At 36.2% G+C, this 19,200-nt stretch overlaps 1 protein-coding gene across 1 annotated transcript; it reads right to left on the bottom strand.

Annotated features, from left to right (window-relative positions):
- Window positions 1-9,680: 9,680 nt before the first annotated feature.
- Window positions 9,681-10,241, bottom strand: LOC141607953 (uncharacterized). Its single transcript, XM_074427303.1, has one exon. It carries the CDS (start codon window positions 10,239-10,241, stop codon window positions 9,681-9,683), a length of 561 nt encoding a protein of 186 aa, XP_074283404.1.
- Window positions 10,242-19,200: the final 8,959 nt, after the last annotated feature.

The following is a 19,200-nucleotide window of genomic DNA, read 5'->3' on the forward strand; positions in this document are numbered from 1 at the left end:
TGTGATCATCAGGATCGACAATTGTGATCGCATTATTGTCGGAGGACACATATTTCAACAATCTCCCACTTGTCCTCGACAAGTGTGCGTCACCAATTCTCTTGTCCTATTAATATCTCCCACTCAATGCAAGGTGTCTTTCGGGTCGTACTTGCAAGTGATCATATCGAGAGTGGTTTCCTCGATCTGGAGAATAACTGATTGACCGGATTTATCTATCATAGATACCTTCCGAGCGTGGCCACGCATTTCCAGTTCATTACTCCTCGAGTGGCCCTGAGATATTGTTTTAACCCTGACAAAGGGGTGGACAATTCCTATCGCACTTATTCCCTTCGACTATCCACAGCCATCATAACCTAAAATATGCCCATTTGACCCCATTTACGAAGGTCGTAGTAACACAAATCAAAGTTAATCTGAAACTGTGCCACCTTAGGCGAACAGTCTTTAGTCAAAAGAATCGACTCATTAGAATACTATAGTAGCTCTCGCCACGACCAGGCTATATAAATTTGCCAGAACTCTATAAGCGGTCACTGCCCGATAAAGTGTTCCTAACAGTCTGCTTATGTGATCGACTAGTCATCTCATATGAATCTATGGCACTTGAACTTGCCATCAATCGTATCACACTCTAGTCACTTCGAGACGTCACCTCATACAAGTGACTATGGGCGAATACCATGTTAATCCGGGTTCACTTTAACGGGGTTCAATGTTGTCTCTACAACCCGTTTGGATGTAACAAAGTATAATAAAAGAGTTTTAAAGTAAAACTCGAACGACAAATGCGATTATCACATATGAATAGTCAATGCCTGATTACTGTTTCATGTTCTATAATCTAATTTGATCTTGTATGTAGTTGTTCATCTCAATTTAATTGAAATGACATGACTCATCATGTTAAGCCTATGAGAAGGCTTTGGTTAGTAGGTTTTATCAACTTCTTGTACCTTACTCAACCTTACCACATACTCGTTTTCCTTTGTAATGTATACATTTGCATTACAAAACTTTCTGAGTACGTGTCGAGATCCAATCAAGACATAGGCCTTCTAGCCTTAGATAGCTACCACTGTTTTCACAGTGTGCGGGACTCATCCTTCTTGCACATCCCATGATTGCAAGTGTACTCTATTTCCGTTGTAAATATTTCTCATTGTTCTTTATTGCCTAGAACGATTCTAGAAAATCTATTTCTTAAATAACATAACCACAATGGTATCTTAACCATCTTGATGTGTTTTGATTATGGTTTTGTCGGAAACCATGCGCAATCTCAATTGTCAATTGTCACTTGTGTAACACCCTTACACAAAATTGCATCAAAAACACTTTGCATTATATCCTTAATGCTTTTGCAAGCACTTAAGGGTAATCAATATGGCTACTTGGTAATTCCTAAATTCGATTTTGAAACAATTCATCATACTCAAAGTATATGAAGTGTTATACATCATTACTTATTTAATTGATCCGGCAGCGGAAGAAAATGGAATCAATCAAATATGTTCAATTTAATTGAACTAGTCATGAATCTTATCAACATGAGACTTCTTATTTGACGCTAATATCATGTAGATTTATCTTCATAAATCCGGATATTAAAGATGTATTATAATACTCCAAAAGTCTTAAATCATTCGCAATGATCAAAATGTCATCCACATATAAGACTATTAAAATTTCCGTAACTCCCACTAAACTCCATGTATAAACACAACTTCTCGACTTATTGAGAAAAGTTTTATCACAAGATCAAAATGTTGATTCCAACTCATTGATGTCCTACTTAAGATTCTCTCTAGTTTCACATTATCTTAGGATTGCAAGAATCTATAAAACTCAAGACATGTATTGAATACATTCCTTCTAATTAAAGAAGCGGGTTTTAGATTCACTCGGCATGTATTTCATAATGATGAAACAACTCGCCATGTATTTCATAATGATGAAACACAATCCCTAAGAATATCCAAATAGACTTAAGCATTTCAACTAGTGCAAAACCCTTTGCAACCAATCAAGCCTTGAAATCTCTCTTTATTAGTGCAAAACCCTTTGTCACTAATCAAGCCTTTTATTTCGGATTTTCATGGCTCTAAGCCTTGTATTGAGTTGTGACTTAAACACTCTCATGTAAGTCATATGTTCATTACTTTCCAGAAGTAATCAACTTGAATCAAACAATTCTTTGTAAGTTGTAAGCTCTTTACTTTCTTAAAAGTAGCATGAATTCATCATCTTTAACAAGTGATGACTTTAACCTCCTAGGTTTTGAAGAAACAATGTCTTACACAAAACTTCTCATGTAGCCAAGAAAGACCAGTTTCTTGCGACATAACATTCTCTGTGGCATTCTTTGTGGCTCTTGAATAATTTCTCCCACTCTGTCTTCTAGAAATAAACTTGTATTTTAGAAAGACAACTTCATGAGCCGCAAACCCGTGATAATTGAAAGGGAAAAATGAGCATTTGTTTCTTGTGAAAACTTACAAACATGGTACCCTACCATTTCATATCTCATATGATTCGTTTTAGTTTTAGTGGAAAAATAATTTAGACAAAATATAAAATCCTCAAAAGGATCAAGTAACTCAAAGTAACTTGATTGAAGTCCAAACCATATCGAATAGCTTTTGAATTCTTATCCAATCACACATTATCCCATAATGCGTACTAAGAGAGATTAATTTGTGATACTATATCACATTTCCTTTGGTTTATATCAAAGTCTTCACTTTGATAATCCCATCACGACTAAATCGTGATTCTTTGAACACTTTGAACTTCTTCAAAGATTTCTCTATTTACCTTATTAAGTGAACATATTAGCGTCAACTTAAATCGTTGGTAAAAGAAAATGATCAACCTATTATGGATCAATGATTTACAACCTCGATCTCCTTTTCAACCAAAAGGCATGAGACATCTTGCTTTGAATACAAGATACGCATATACCATTAACAATCTAATGGTTTCAAGAGTACTCGATAACTCTTGGCGTTAATCATTCCAGAATTTAAGGTTTAATCTTGGGTTACCAATTTGAGTCTTGCATCATCTTTATGATATATCATTCTAGTTTGGTTTAGAATATAATCACCTTGATAATGGGCTAGCCATACATCAAATCGTGGTGTATAGGGTCACAAAAGTGAAACCTCTTTTGTATCTTAACAAGTTTGTATTCTTATTTAGAGTTTATGTACATAATAGTCACAATTAAGTACAACTCCAAACCCGAAAACTAGATTGATTACACAATGACTCTATCTCTCGATATTATTGTTGCTAGTCGTCATATTCTAATCATCTTATGTGTCGAATACAATGATGAAAACCTCCACTGGTTTCTAATATTGACGAATTAGTACTAGCAAAATTTATGTTTAATCAAATAAACACTTAAAGAAGAAGGTCCCATTAGATGTCCCACAACTAACTTGTTTATTCTTCAATAATTTGGGGTAGTTTCCTTTCTAGTGTCCAACATTTAAGACAGTGGAAACTTTATCGGTCGGGATTGATAGATTTAGTATCGCTATTCTCAACAACTTTACTTTTAACATTACCTTGTATCAATTCCATTATAATCTTTACTTCTTTAAAACCTTATCCTTTTCTTAACGGTTTAAGAGAATGCTCCCACTAATTTCAATGAGTCTTTGCTAAGAGAAGCAAAATTGAAATTCATGAAGACTGCTCTTCATTCGTTAGTTTAGTCTTAAAACTTTCATTGAAGTGGTTGCGTTATTTTTGTCAATTACGAATTCTGACAAATCTAATTACCAAAACAATTTATCGCTTCAAGGTACTTAATTTAATTAAGTATATGAAAAATAATCCATTGTAAGTAGATGTGTTAGTCAAGAATCAAAAACCTGTTTGATAATGAATAACTTTAATCTATACTCTTTACAAGAGATCCTTAGCAATGGTTCATCTGAGGTTTTAGAAGCAAATTTCTATTTGTCTTTAGTTACGATGTTTAATGGAGATTTGAATAAAAATCGAAATGATATCGTATATGAATTGTAGTAAAGAAATAGAACAATATGATAACGGACTAGTGGAAAACTTAACATTTATCGTTTTATTAATACTTGTAAACAAGTGTAGCATTTACATAGTGACCTCTACCCAACTATGATAAATGATTCCGAGATCCAAATTCATATTAACTTGGGCACGGGATAGCCGATGGAACCCTTATCAATATAACTCGGTGGACTAACTCTTTAATCGATTCTACTTTTAGAATTCTCGGTCAATAAAATTACTCTAATATTTATCTATAGCCCAAAACACATCCAACAAGGGCACGGGATGGCCGATGAAACCCTTATCAAAAACTTTTGTTGAGTTCAATCCAAATTTCGAATAAATGTGTCCATGATCCAAACCCACATTAACTTGGGCACAGGATAGCCGATGAAACCCTCATCAACATGAATTCGGTGGATAGACATTTATCACCCACTTCCCCTACGTAACAAGGTTTGTACCCCGGGATGGCCGAGTGCACTCCCTCGCGAAATAGGTTTTCATGGTTTCTACTTTTTGGTAAGGCTATGTCTCAATTGATTATTTTAGCGAGAGGTCATGTCAATTTATTATCTATCACGTTTTAAGTGAACTAAAGCGGTGAACTACGATAATTATAATTGACACGGTCGATAAACTCGATAAAAAAAGACAATGCATGTTTTAGTTATGGCGATTTAGCGATGCATGCGACATATAAATAAAATGCAAAGCATAAATTAAATCCTAGTATGGCCTTCCTAAAGTAGAAAATCTAATTAACTATTACATATTCGGAAACCAACTCCATTGGTCCCTTGAACTTCGGTTGAGGCACGCATCTTGAGGTAACACCGTCTTTATGTATCGCCTTCTTGAGGGACACCGTCTTCAAGGAACTCCGGAATAAATAAATTATATAACAAATTACATAATTTCCTATTATACATTTGTAATTAAAATAAAATAAATCTATTAAATTACAAAACGGTGATACGAGATCACAATAAATTACAAACGAATCGTTATTCCCATACATTTCGGGTAATACCAATTAAAAACTAAGGCCATATTAAGTAAAAATTACATAAAAAAATTATGACAATTATAAATAAAATGGAGCATTATAATATGTATGAACATGCCCAATTTAATGCTAAATCGCCTTTAAAGAGCCAATATCGTATATTAAACGGTTTTTACGGATTTGTGTGATTCAACCTTTTAAAATCACAATAAATTACATAAAATCATATTTATGCACAAGTTAATTACCCTAACCATCTTAGGACTCAAAATTAGTGTATATAATGTTAGCTTGAACGAATTAAGATGTTAATTCGTAATTAAACGTAACCAATTATATTTAATTAGCTAATTATAAATATGCGATATTTATAGTTAAAGTATATATTATACGATACTTTCATAATAAATTATTACAGACCGACATTAATAAGTCGACTGCAAGCTGTTGTGTGTAGACTAATTAATATGGAATAAATTAAATGACAATTTATAATTTATACACTTTATATACATTTTGTAAACTACCAAAAATAAGAAGATTTAATCACCTTATTTTGGTAGGAGGAAAAACCGAAAATAAGGAGATAATCCTCCTTATTATTTCGGTTAGATATGCCGAAAATGAGGAAAGAAATATCTACCCTAATCACTCCTAATACACGGTTTAAAGGGAGATAGGTAGATCATTTTTGACCTAATTTTGAACCTAGCATTCTTCTCATAAAAATCACACAAAAAAAACCCTAAATTAATTAGTGAATTTTGGGGATCTATTCAAGCAAGAACAAAGGCATATCTCATATCATATTGGGTGCAACGATTAGGCGAATATCAACTTTGATATTGTTCTTAGGCCGAATTTGCAAGGACCAAAGGTTGATTATTAATCCTCTTCTATTTTGTTTATGTAATTTCTTTTATGACTCGTATTCATAATAATAATTTCGTTATAATCCTTATAATTTAAAGGGAAGTATACCGATATTTCCTACAAGTGGTATCAGAGCCAAGGCCAGGAAATTAATTTTGTATGATTTTCATAAATGATTTAAACAAAAATTGAAGAATCGAAAAACACATATTCAGCCGAGAAGTTTTATTTTTGCCGTGTCATTTTTTTTCAGCCGAGATTTGTTCTTGTTTTTTTATGTCAATATTTCCATTTTGATTCATTAATTTTGTTATTTTAATAAGTTAAATTGATTATATGATAAATTTGTAGATGTTTGATTTAATGTGGATTAAATTGAAATGTAAATGGAAATTGTTTTTGATTAATGATGTTAATTTTGTTTTTGCTATATAGTTTTTGGCATATATGATTTTAAATCGTTGTTTAGAATCATGTTTCATTAATTTACATGTTTAAATTAAAAGGTGATTATGCCAATCTTGTTCTAATAGCAACTATAAACAAATTGATCATCTTAATGTTTTTGTTTTGAAAATATAAATTATTAGGGCTGTTTCGTTTTTTTCCAGCCGAGATAAAAATTATTAGGGCTGTTTCGTTTATTTTGTAATTTTAATTGTAATTTTAAAGAAGACTAAAGATGAAGATTGGAGCTCACTCCCGCTACATGGACCAAGATGGAACATCAAGACAAGCTTCTCGGGTCCAAGGATGAATTCCAAAATTGTTTTTAATGTTCATTTTGGTAGATAGGCCACACTAGGACTTTATTTTGTTTTAGGTTTTTCCATTCTTTTTGCTTTTCATTCACATGATAGTTAGTGCATCATTTTCCGCCTAAACCAAACCACCTAATACTAAAATGCATGAAAATTGACTCATAAAGATTGTATGTTAGTTTTCATAGACATACAGATGTCACACAATTTATAAAGCCATCACCTTAGTTTATTCATTCTCGCATGCTAGATATTAGTTCACTTAAAATGAATTAAAATAAAGTTGATGGGATATTGCTCTAAAACGGAAATTGAGACTAGTCTTTATAAGGGCAAACAACTATGAATCCATTCTACGTCGGTAGGCATATAGGACCTTACTCTCCATATGACCCCTTCTACGTTGGGTAAGTAGTTTGTGTTGACTTAGTTTACCTCAACATTATAGTCCGAAGAGTTTCTCGTGATTATGATGGACTAAAGATAGAATTTACAGAAATTTATCGACCAAGAATTCTAACAGTAGAATTAGCCAAAAGGTTGGCTTATCAATTTACAGATAATTAAGTCTTGGGATCATTTATATAATTCTTGAGGGAGGTCAATTGTATAAATGCTTGAGTCTTCGCGTTATAACAGTATTGCATTAGACTTAAATCATAACGATGAGTATGCTTATTATATTCTTCTTTTCGCAGTGTAGAATACGTTTATTTTGATAATACTGTTACAACAAATGGCTGGAAATAACGAAATCCCAATGCCAAGTGCCACACTTGGACGCGAGTCCTGGCTGAAAGCTTTTATGGACCAAATGAATCAGTTCACACGTCTGAAAAATGACGGGTCCAACTTTGCGGACTGGGAGGCATCATTGCGGAATGCTGCAATTGCTGACGGTAAGCTCAAGTACTTAACTGAGCCAATACCGGTAAACCCAGGCCCCAATGCAGGAGTAAACGAGTCACTTGCTTATAGTGACTTCGTCATGGAAGCGGGTGCGATAAAGAACGTACTCATCTTTGCAATGGAAACCAATTTGCAGATACGCTTCATTGCCCAAGGTGCGAACAAGATTTTCACCACGCTCACTAACGAGTTCTCAAAAGCACCGAGAATCGTTACTTATGAGCATACCTGTCGCTTCTTTGATGCGAAACTCCAGAAGGGCCAACCGGTTAGCCCACACATTCTTAACATGATTGAGAATGTCGAGAAGCTGGAGGCACTTGATTGCAAAATCAGTGAGAGCATAGTCATTGACCGTATGCTTCATTCACTTCATGATGGTTTTCCCCACTTTAGGGCAAATTACTATATGAATGACATGAAGAAAAGTCCTCATGAGCTACACTCACTTCTCGTACAGACCGAGAAGGATATGAAATTGAGTGGGAGCATGAAGCAAGATGTTCTCATGATTTACAACAAGAATAAGGGTATGGGCAAAACTCCCGGCGACCTAACTGTAGGTAAGCCAAAGTTTAAGAAGCCAGGAAACGGTAAGAGTGTGCCTGGTGAGACTAGTGGCTCACAAGGCAAGGCAAAGAGCAAGGGCGGTGACATTGAGTGCCACCATTGTCACAAGACTGGACATTGGAGGAGGAACTGTCCCGTGTACTGTGAGGACATAAAAGCAGGCCACGTCACTCCTGTTGGTATGTCATCTTACATTCATATGATTGAGATTAACCATGCAAGTTTCGGAACTTGGGTACTTGATACTGGTTGTGGTTCTCATATGTGTAATCATTTGCAGGACCTAAAAAACATCACACCTCTCGGAAAGGGTGATGTGGACCTGCGAGTCGGGAATGGAGCTAGAGTTGCTGCAGTCTCGAAGGGAACATACGTAATCCAACTCCCTAGTGGTTTTGAGTTATATTTATATAACTGTTACTATGTACCCAGTTTGTCTAAGAACATTATTACTGTTTCCGTACTTGAAAAAGACGGTTTTGCATTTTCAATAAAGGATAATAGCTGTATTTTCTCTTTTACTGAAATGGTTTATGGCAAAGCAGTTTCCATGAATGGAATTTACATCTTAGATCAAACCACGGATATATTACACGTGAATAATAAGAAATTAAAGGTTGGTGACAAAGATCAAACCTATCTATGGCATTGTCGAATGGGACACATAAATGAAAAACGTGTAAAGAAACTCGTCGAGAATGGGACTATTCCCGCATTCGATTTTTCTACATTTGGCACGTGTGAATCATGTCTCATTGGCAAAATGACTCGAATTTCCTTCAAAGGTGATGGAATGCCCGCTAGTGACCTATTAGGACTCATACATACTGACGTATGTGGATCTATGTCAATTACCGCTAGAGATGGCTATAGATATTTTATCACTTTCACGGACGATTTGAGTAGATACGGATATGTCTACTTAATGAAGCATAAAAGTGAGTCATTTGAGAAATTCAAGGAATACCAGAATAAGATTGAGAACCAACTGGGTAGAAAGGTTAAAGCACTCCGTTCAGACCGGGGTGGCGAATATCTTTCAAATGAGTTTGATCAACACCTTAAAGACTGTGGAATCGTTTTACAGTTAAATCCACGTGGAACACCTCAATTAAATGGTGTGTCTGAACGGAGAAATCGAACATAACTTGATATGGTTCGATCCATGATGAGTCACACGGTAGTACCTGATTCATTATGGGGTTTTGCTCTTTTGTCAGCTGCTCTTATACTTAACCGAAGTCCGACTAAAGCTGTCGACAAGACTCCATATGAAATGTGGAGGGGAACGGTCCCCAACTTGTCCTTTATTCGGGTTTGGGGCTGCGAGGCTTATGTCAAGTGGAGACACGAGGATAATCTCGGCCCGCGATCGGTCAAGACATACTTTATTGGTTATCCAAAAGGAATGTTTTTTTTTTGGGGAAAAATGTAAGTTCTCATTATAATCAAATTGTCCCACACATACAACTTCTAAACACCTCCATCAAACAAAATGAAGACTAGACTCAATTACTTCGAAGATACTCTACCCAAGACAAGGCAGAGTTACTACGACTTTTGATATCACATTGAGCTAATCTCATTCTAACATTAGACATAACATTGCCTACTAGACACTTTGGCCTCAGAACATACCCCTCAAGCCTACAACTGTTCCTACAATGCCATAAATGATACATCAGGCACGCCAAAACCACATCCAGCACCTTCTTTTTACAAGCAGCTGCTTGTCTATATTTTATCCACCAGCTGATGCAGTCCTGCATTGGCAGCTGGACCTTACACCATTCTGCAACCAGACGGTGACATTGAGCACTGTAAGGGCATAAGAAGAACAGATGATCAATGCTTTCTTCCTGCAACCCACACAGGAAACACGTATTTCCCTGCACTATATTCATTTTCATAAGCCTGTCAAGAGTCAAGAGCCTCCTATGAGCTATCAACCAGCAACAAAAGGAATGTTTAGGTATAATCCAATCATTCAGCATCCAAGGGAACCAAGTCACCAAAGCCCCATCAGGTTTTAGCCACTGATACCCCGCTTTTATAGTATAATGCTCCATACTTGTCAAGGATAAAAAATAAGGTTTGAGAAGCTGCTTCACCTGGCACACTTTCCTCCAAGCCCAACTACAACCACTGCCATGATTATAGTCCCACCAGGAAGACTGTTTTATATAAAAAGCATGCACCCATCTCACCCATAGGTGATCCTCCTTATTGGCAATCCACTAAACATACTTGCCCACATTTGCAATGTTCCACATATTAAGATCTCTGAAACCCAATCCACCTTGCTTCTTAGGTTTACAAACTTGAGCCCAAGAAACTAAAGGAGGACTTTCTTTCTTATCACTACCATGCCACAAGAACTTCCTGCAAATTGCCTCAATTTTAGAGATGACAGACTTGGGCAAAATAAAGATCCTTGCCCAGTAGCTGTGTAGAGAGCTCAAAACAGACTGAATAAGCACCACTCTCCCTGAATATGAGAGTTTTCTAGACCCCAACCCCCTAAGTCTATCCACCATCTTCTCAATCAAACATTGGAAATCCATAACAGATAGTCTTTTTGGAGACACAGAAACACCTAAATAGATGAATGGCACAGTCCCTCTCTTCATCCCAGTAGATTGTTCATTGTCTCTAACCACATGTTCCTCCATACCATTACAATAAAATCTCGACTTGTTACAGTTCATCACCAGGCCAGTAGCTCTAGAGAAAAAATCAAAGGCTTTCAGCAGCAGACCAATGGACCCCCTCTCACCCTTGCAAAACAGAATGAGGTCATCAGCAAAGCAAAGGTGAGAGAGCTGAACCCTATTACACAATGGGTGAAACTTAAAATTTCTATGCTTCTGCACCACCACCAGTACCCTACTCAAATACTCAAGGCAAATGGTGAACAGGAGAGGGGAAAGAGGGTCCCCCTGTCTGAGGCCCCTTTTGCCCTTGAAGAAACAAAATGTCTCACCATTAAGAGCAATGGAATAAGAAGGAGTAGAGATGCATTCCATTAATAACTTACAAATATGAGCTGGAAACCCCAAGGCTGCTAACATGTTCCCAACAAATTCCCACTCCACTGAATCATACGCCTTTTGAAGATCAAGCTGCATCATGGCCCTGGGAGAGCAGCACTTCCTATTATACAGTTTAATCAAGTCCTGGCAAACAAGAATGTTCCCCACAATATCTCTGCCTTTAATGAAAGCTCCTTGGGAAGGACTGATGATATCAGGGAGAATTTGCCCAATTCTGTTGCAAAGAACTTTGGAAAGACATTTATAAACTGTATTACAACAAGCAATGGGTCTAAATTGTAATACAGTTTCAGGCATTGACACCTTAGGAACAAGGGTAATGATAGAATTATTGCATTGTTTAAGGAGCTTCCCATACTTAAAAACATTCTGGATAGCAGCAATCACCTCACCTCCAACAAGATTCCAATTATCCTTGAAAAACTGGCTGCTGAAACCATCAGGGCCAGGAGCTTTGTTCCCAGGAATAGAGAACATTGCTTCTTTAATCTCAGCCCCAGAAATTTGATCATTCAGAATCTCACAGTGCCTAGCAGTGAGGCACTTTCCATGCTGCACCACATTCCTATTTATAGGGCAAATAGTCTTCGAGGTACCCAACAAAGATATATAATAATCCTCAAAAGCTTTTTGAATCTCCTGAGAAGAACTAAACTCTCTGCCATACATGTCCTTGACCATAAAAACCCTATTCCTAGCTCTCCTACTCTTAATACTAACATGGAAAAATGCAGTATTAGAGTCACCCATACGAAGCCAATCAGCTTTTGCCTTCTGCCTGAGAAAACTATCCCTAGCCTTCTTAAGCTCCTCCAATTCTTTAGCACACACTCTTTCTGCATGACACAACTCCTCATTTAAAGGGTCATGGTTAAGCATCTCTAGATAATGATTCAAGGATATCTCAGTAACATTAGTAAGATTCTCAATGTCCCCAAAATATTCCCTGTTAAGTTTCTTCAACCCAGCCTTTAAAGCCTTCAATTTCATTGTCACAATGTACATAAGAGAGCCATGAACAACCTGACTCCACCCAGTACTAACAATCTCTTTATACTCAGGGGCCAGAGACCACATATTATAGTACTTAAAAGAATGACCCTTCCTCTGTTCCTCCATTTCCATCCTTATAATGACAGGGCAATGGTCAAACATGCCCTCAGGTAAGAAATGAGAAAAGCTGTCATGGAAATAAATTATCCAGTCATCATTGATAAGTACTCTATCCAACCTACTATACACTTTAGAGCCAACATCATGCTTGTTGTTCAAAAAGGAATGTTTGGTCATTACTTATATTCGCCTACCGAACATCGAGTTTTTGTTGCGGCTAGTGTGACGTTCTTAGAGAAAGAATTTCTCGAGAACAAGTCAAGTAATAGAACCTTCGAGCTGTCGGAGATTCAAGAACCAACAACCGAGGAACAGATGGAGGAAGTTCTTCCTCCAACTGATGATACGGTTAATATTCCTCAGGAACCTAGGAGGTCGGGTAGAGTCTCTAATCCTCCGGACAGATACATTGGTATGGCCGAGGAGAGTGACGTTTTACTCCTAGAGAGTAATGAACCCGCTACCTATAAAGGTGCCATGACCTGTTCCGACTAAAAGCTATGGCTTGAAGCCATGCAATCCGAGATGGACTCCATGTATGAGAATGACGTATGGGATCTTGTTGATTTACCTAATAAGGTAAAACCTCTACAGTGCAAATGGCTTTACAAAATAAAGCATTCTGTAGACGTGCAACCAGATACCTATAAGGCACGACTAGTGGCAAAAGGTTTCACTCAAGTGCACGGATTGCATTATGATGAAATTTTTGCGCCTGTAGTCATGCTACGTTCCATTCGGATAATCTTAGCGATTGCCGCTTTTCATGACTATGAAATTTGGCAAATGGATATGAAAACTGCCTTCTAAAATGGTTATTTGGAGGAAGAGTTGTACATGGTACAACCCGAAGGTTTCATTGATCCTGAAAATACTAAGAAAGTGTGCAAGCTTAAGCGTTCCATTTATGGACTTAAGCAAGCTTCTCGGAGTTGGAATCATCGTTTCGACCAGGTGATAAAAGAGTATGGTTTCACTCGATCGATCGAGGAACCATGCTTATATATCAAGTCGAGTGGGAGCAAGATTGTTTTCTTGATATTGTATGACGATGACATACTCTTGATTGGGAATGACATTCGTCTCTTATCTTCGGTTAAAGGATGGTTGAAGAACCATTTCCAGATGAAAGATCTGGGTGAGGCACAACGCATATTGGGAATCCGTATCTATCGAGATAGATCACGACAGACGTTATCACTGAGTCAGGAGTCTTATTTGGATATGATTCTTGGAAGGTTCAGCATGACCAACTCCAAGAAGGGGAACCTTCCAACGACGTCTGGGATGCAGTTGAGCAAGTCTCAGTCACCCACGACGCCTGAAGGGATTGAGCGCATGAATCGTGTTCCTTATGCATCAGCTATAGGATCAATCATGTATGCCATGATATGCACACGTCCAGACGTGGCATATGCATTGAGTATGACAAGTCGGTACCAATAGATTCCAGGTGAAACACACTGGATAGCTGTTAAAAACATCCTTAAGTACCTACGGAGGACTAAGGATTGGGTATTGACTTATGGAGGAGATACTAAGCTACGCGCAATCGGTTACGCAGATGCTAGCTTCCAAACGGATCGAGATGATTCAAAATCTCAGTCCGGGTTCGTCTTCACTCTTAATGGTGCTGCGGTCAGCTGGAAGAGTTCCAAACAGGATGTTGTAGCAGATTCCACTAATGAATCCGAGTACTATGCCGCTTCGGAAGCAGCAAAGGAAGCTATATGGATGCGTCAATTCTTACAAGGACTTACGATAGTTCCTAGTTTGAATGACCCGATCACTATCTATTGTGACAATAGAGGTGCCATCTTCCAGGCTAAGGAGCCTAAGTCTAGCAACAAGTCTAGACATGTACATCGGAAAGCTCACCTGATCCGTGATTACGTGGAGCAAGAGGAGATAGTGATTGACAAGATAGCTTCGGATGATAACATCGCGGACCCTCTCACTAAACCGTTGAATTATGATAAGCATGAAGGGCACGTTATTTCCATGGGAATTAAACGTGTTCCTGAGTTGTAGTAGTTGATTATGGATTTGATACATTATCTTTTTCATATACTATTTATAACTTCATCGTTTTAATATAATATTTTGTTTTTCATGTGGATTGTACTGACAACATTGAACGCCACAAAGTGAACTGAATTACATTATATTTGTTTTGGTCCGTAATCGCCCATATGAGCTGATAACTCTGGCTATTATATTGTGCAGTCGATTGATGGTGGGTTCAACGAGCCATAAGTCAATCAGTTGGCTGATCGATCACAAATACGGGTTATAACGATACCTCATAGGACAATTTTTGTGACAATGTAATGGAGTCCTAAATGTTTAAAACATTCGGTGCCAGGTCGTGGATTGGACGTCCATTTTGTTCCTAGATTCGATTCTTTTGAATATCGACGGTCTCTTGAGATTAAGGCAGTTTTTGGGTGACTTTGGTTTCTTTCTCATGGTCTGCCGTAACAGGAGGCTAAGCAGATTTTTTCTGGGTCATTTCATACTGTGCTTACATCTGCAGGATTCGAGTTGAAGAAAATATCCAACCTTTATCAAGTTTAGTTATTTCTCAGGGCCACTCGAGGAGTTGTAACTGAAATGCATGGCCATGCTCGAATGATGATTCGTTTATCAGTTAAGTTACTCTCTATTTGGGGAAACCACTCTTGATATTGATCACTTGTAAAATACGACCTTTGTGAATACGGATTTTGCAAATTGTTTTACATTGAGTGGGAGAAATTTTAGGATATGAGAATCGGTTATCGCACATACACTTGTGAGGACAAGTGGGAGTTTGTTGGAGCTTGTGTCCTCCACAAATTAGGGTGATAACATTTATAAATCTCTTATAGGTTCACAAGGGTATACTTCGTATTTTATCAGTTGATTAACGATTACTTAATAACGGTTGGCTTGCTAGAAAGTTTGACGTTATTATCATATTGATGGCGGTGATCAACTGGTCCCTAAAAGTCACACCTAAAGGATGTGTTTGAGAGATGTGATTGTATGAAAATATAATCACATTGATGCCTGACTAAAAGGTTAGTCCAAGTATTTGACTAAACAGTTAGTCAATGTGTTGATGAGACGATTATTTAATCTAATTAAATAATATTAGCCGAGACAATTAATCACAATTAAATAAATTAATATAATATGTTATATTTAATTAATGTATATAATGTTAGCTTGAACGAATTAAGATGTTAATTCGTAATTAAACGTAACCAGTTATATTTAATTAGCTAATTATAAATATGTGATATTTATAGTTAAAGTATATATTATACGATACTGTCATAATAAATTTTTACAGATCGGCATTAATAAGTCGACTGCAAGCTGTTGTGTGTAGACTAATTAATACGGAATAAATTAAATGACAATTTATAATTTATACACTTTATATACATTTTGTAAACTACCAAAAATAAGAAGATTTAATCACCTTATTTTGGTAGGAGGAAAAACCGAAAATATGGAGATAATCCTCCTTATTATTTCGGTTAGATGGGCCGAAAATGAGGAAAGAAATATCTACCCTAATCACTCCTAATACACGGTTTAAAGGGAGATAGGTAGATCATTTTTGAGCTAATTTTGAACCTAGCATTCTTCTCATCAAAATCACACAAAAAACCCTAAATTAATTAGTGAATTTTGGGGATCTATTCTAGCAAGAACAAAGGCATATCTCATATCATCTTGGTGCAACGATTAGGCGAATATCAACTTTGATATTGTTCTTAGGCTGAATTTGCAAGGACCAAAGGTTGATTATTAATCCTCTTCTATTTTGTTTATGTAATTTCTTTTATGACTCGTATTCATAATAATAATTTCGTTATAATCCTTATAATCTAAAGGGAAGTATACCGATATTTCCTACAAGTGGTATCAGAGCCAAGGCCACATAATTATTTTTGTATGATTTTCATAAATGATTTAAACAAAAATTGAAGAATCGAAAAAAACATATTCGGCCGAGAAGTTTTATTTTTGCCGTGTCATTTTTTTTTTCAGCCGAGATTTGTTCTTGTTTTTTGATGTCAATATTTCCATTTTGATTCATTCATTTTGTTGTTTTAATAAGTTAAATTGATTATATGATGAATTTGTAGATGTTTGATTTAATGTGGATTAAATTGAAATGTAAATGGAAATTGTTTTTGATTAATGATGTTATTTTTGTTTTTGCTATATAGTTTTTGGCATATATGATTTTAAATCGTTGTTTATAATCATGTTTCATTAATTTACATGTTTAAATTAAAAGGTGATTAAGCCAATCTTGTTCTAATAGCAACTATAAACAAATTGATCATCTTAATGTTTTTGTTTTGAAAATAAAAATTATTAGGGCTGTTTGGTTTTTTTTCAGCTGAGATAAAAAAAAAATTCTGTTTTTGTTTATTGTTAAATGTCGAGGGCATTGTAAAGAAATATTTTTTTTTTTTTATTTTGGGCTGTTCACCGTGAGCAGATAATAAAAAAAAATTTCCTGGATTTTTTTTTTCTTTCGGTTTTTGAGGAAATACCGAGAAAAGAAAGGCTGTTTTTTCTGTTTTTTTTTTCTTTCGTTTTTGGGATTTGCCGACAGAGCAAATAAAAAAAAAAATTTGTTTATTTTGGCCAATATTGATTATACATTAAATTAATAATGTATGATTAATTGTTCTGAAGAAGTTCACAATTTTTAGATACCTAATTATTTTAAAGAAGTTTAAAATATTGATGGATTAATTCATATTACAAGATTAATGTGAATTAAGATTGAATTAATGTGAATAATTGAGGAATTGTCACATAATTTGATCAATTAAATAGGGGGTTTGGATAAATTAATCTACATAATTAAGGAATTATGTCTTGTATGTTTAATTTATTAGTTGATGCAATTTTTTTAGTTGAATGAATCATTGAATGGATTTGTTTACGTATTTTTGCAATCGGTTGTAATTTGTAATACCTAGTGTGGCCTTAGTTAAATTATGTTTTCGTAATGATGGAAACATAATTTTTAAAGTAATTTGAGATCTCGAATCTCCTTTTATTTTCTTTAAGTATTATGTTTTGATATTAGAATGTAAATAGGTTTATTTTGTAATTTTAATTGTAATTTTAAAGAAGACTAAAGATGGAGATTGGAGCTCACTCCCGCTACATGGACCATGATGTAACATCAAGACAAGCTTCTCGGGTCCAAGGATGGATTCCAAAATTGTTTTTAATGTTCATTTTGGTAGATAGGCCACACTAGGACTTTATTTTGTTTTACGTTTTTCCATTCTTATTGCTTTTCATTCACATGATATTTAGTGCATAATTTTCCGCCTAAACCAAACCACCTAATACTAAAATGCATGAAAATTGACTCATAAAGATTGTATGTTAGTTTTCATAGACATACAGATGTCACACAATTTATAAAGCCATCACCTTAGCTTATTTATTCTCGCATGCTAGATATTAGTTCACTTAAAATGAATTAAAATAAAGTTGATGGGATCTTCCTCTAAAACGGAAATTGAGACTAGTCTTTATAAGGGCAAACAACTATGAATCCATTCTTCGTCGGTAGGCATATAAGACCTTACTCTCCATATGACCCCTTCTACGTTGGGTAAGTAGTTTGTGTTGACTTAGTTTACCTCAACATTATAGTCCGAAGAGTTTCTCGTGATAATGATGGACTAAAGATAGAATTTACAGAAATTTATCGACCAAGAATTCTAACTGTAGAATTAGCCAAAAGGTTGGCTTATCAATTTACAAATAATTGAGTCTTGGGATCATTTATATAATTCTTGAGGGAGGTCAATTGTATAAATGCTTGAGTCTTCGCGTTATAACAGTATTGCGTTAGACTTAAATCATAACGATGAGTATGCTTATTATATTCTTCTTTTCTTAGTGTAGAATACGTTTATTTTGATAATACTGTTACAACAAATGGCTGGAAATAACGAAATCCCAATGCCAAGTGCCACACTTGGACGCGAGTCCTGGCTGAATGATTTTATGGACAACATGAATCAGTTCACACGTCTGAAAAATGACGGGTCCAACTTTGCGGACTGGGAGGCATCATTGCGGAATGCTGCCATTGTTGACGGCAAGCTCAAGTACTTAACTGAGCTAATACCGGTAAACCCAGGCCCCAATGCAGGAGTAAACGAGTCACTTGATTATAGTGACTTCGTCATGGAAGCGGGTGCGATAAATAACGTACTCATCTTTGCAATGGAAACCAATTGGCAGAGACGCTTCATTGCCCAAGGTGCAAACAAGATTTTCACCACGCTCACTAACGAGTTCTCAAAAGCACCGAGAATCGTTACTTATGGGCATAGCTGTCGCTTCGTTGATGCGAAACTCCAGAAGGGCCAACCGGTTAGCCCACACATTCTTAACATGATTGAGAATGTCGAGAAGCTGGAGGCACTTGATTGCAAAATCAGTGAGAGCATAGTCATTGACCGTATGCTTCATTCACTTCATGATGGTTTTGCCCACTTTAGGGCAAATTACTATATGAATGACATGAAGAAAAGTCCTCATGTGCTACACTCACTTCTCGTACATACCGAGAAGGATATAAAATTGAGTGGGAGCATGAAGCAAGATGTTGTCATGATTTCCAACAAGAATAAGGGTTGCTCCCGGCGACCTAACTGTAGGTAAGCCAAAGTTTAAGAAGCCAGGAAACGGTAAGAGTGGGCCTGGTGAGACTAGTGGCTCACAAGGCAAGGCAAAGAGCAAGGGCGGTGACATTGAGTGCCACCATTGTCACAAGACTGGACATTGGAAGAGGAACTGTCCCGTGTACTGTGAGGACATA

Source organism: Silene latifolia, chromosome 10 (assembly GCF_048544455.1).
Source record: "Silene latifolia isolate original U9 population chromosome 10, ASM4854445v1, whole genome shotgun sequence".
Taxonomy (NCBI): domain Eukaryota; kingdom Viridiplantae; phylum Streptophyta; class Magnoliopsida; order Caryophyllales; family Caryophyllaceae; genus Silene; species Silene latifolia.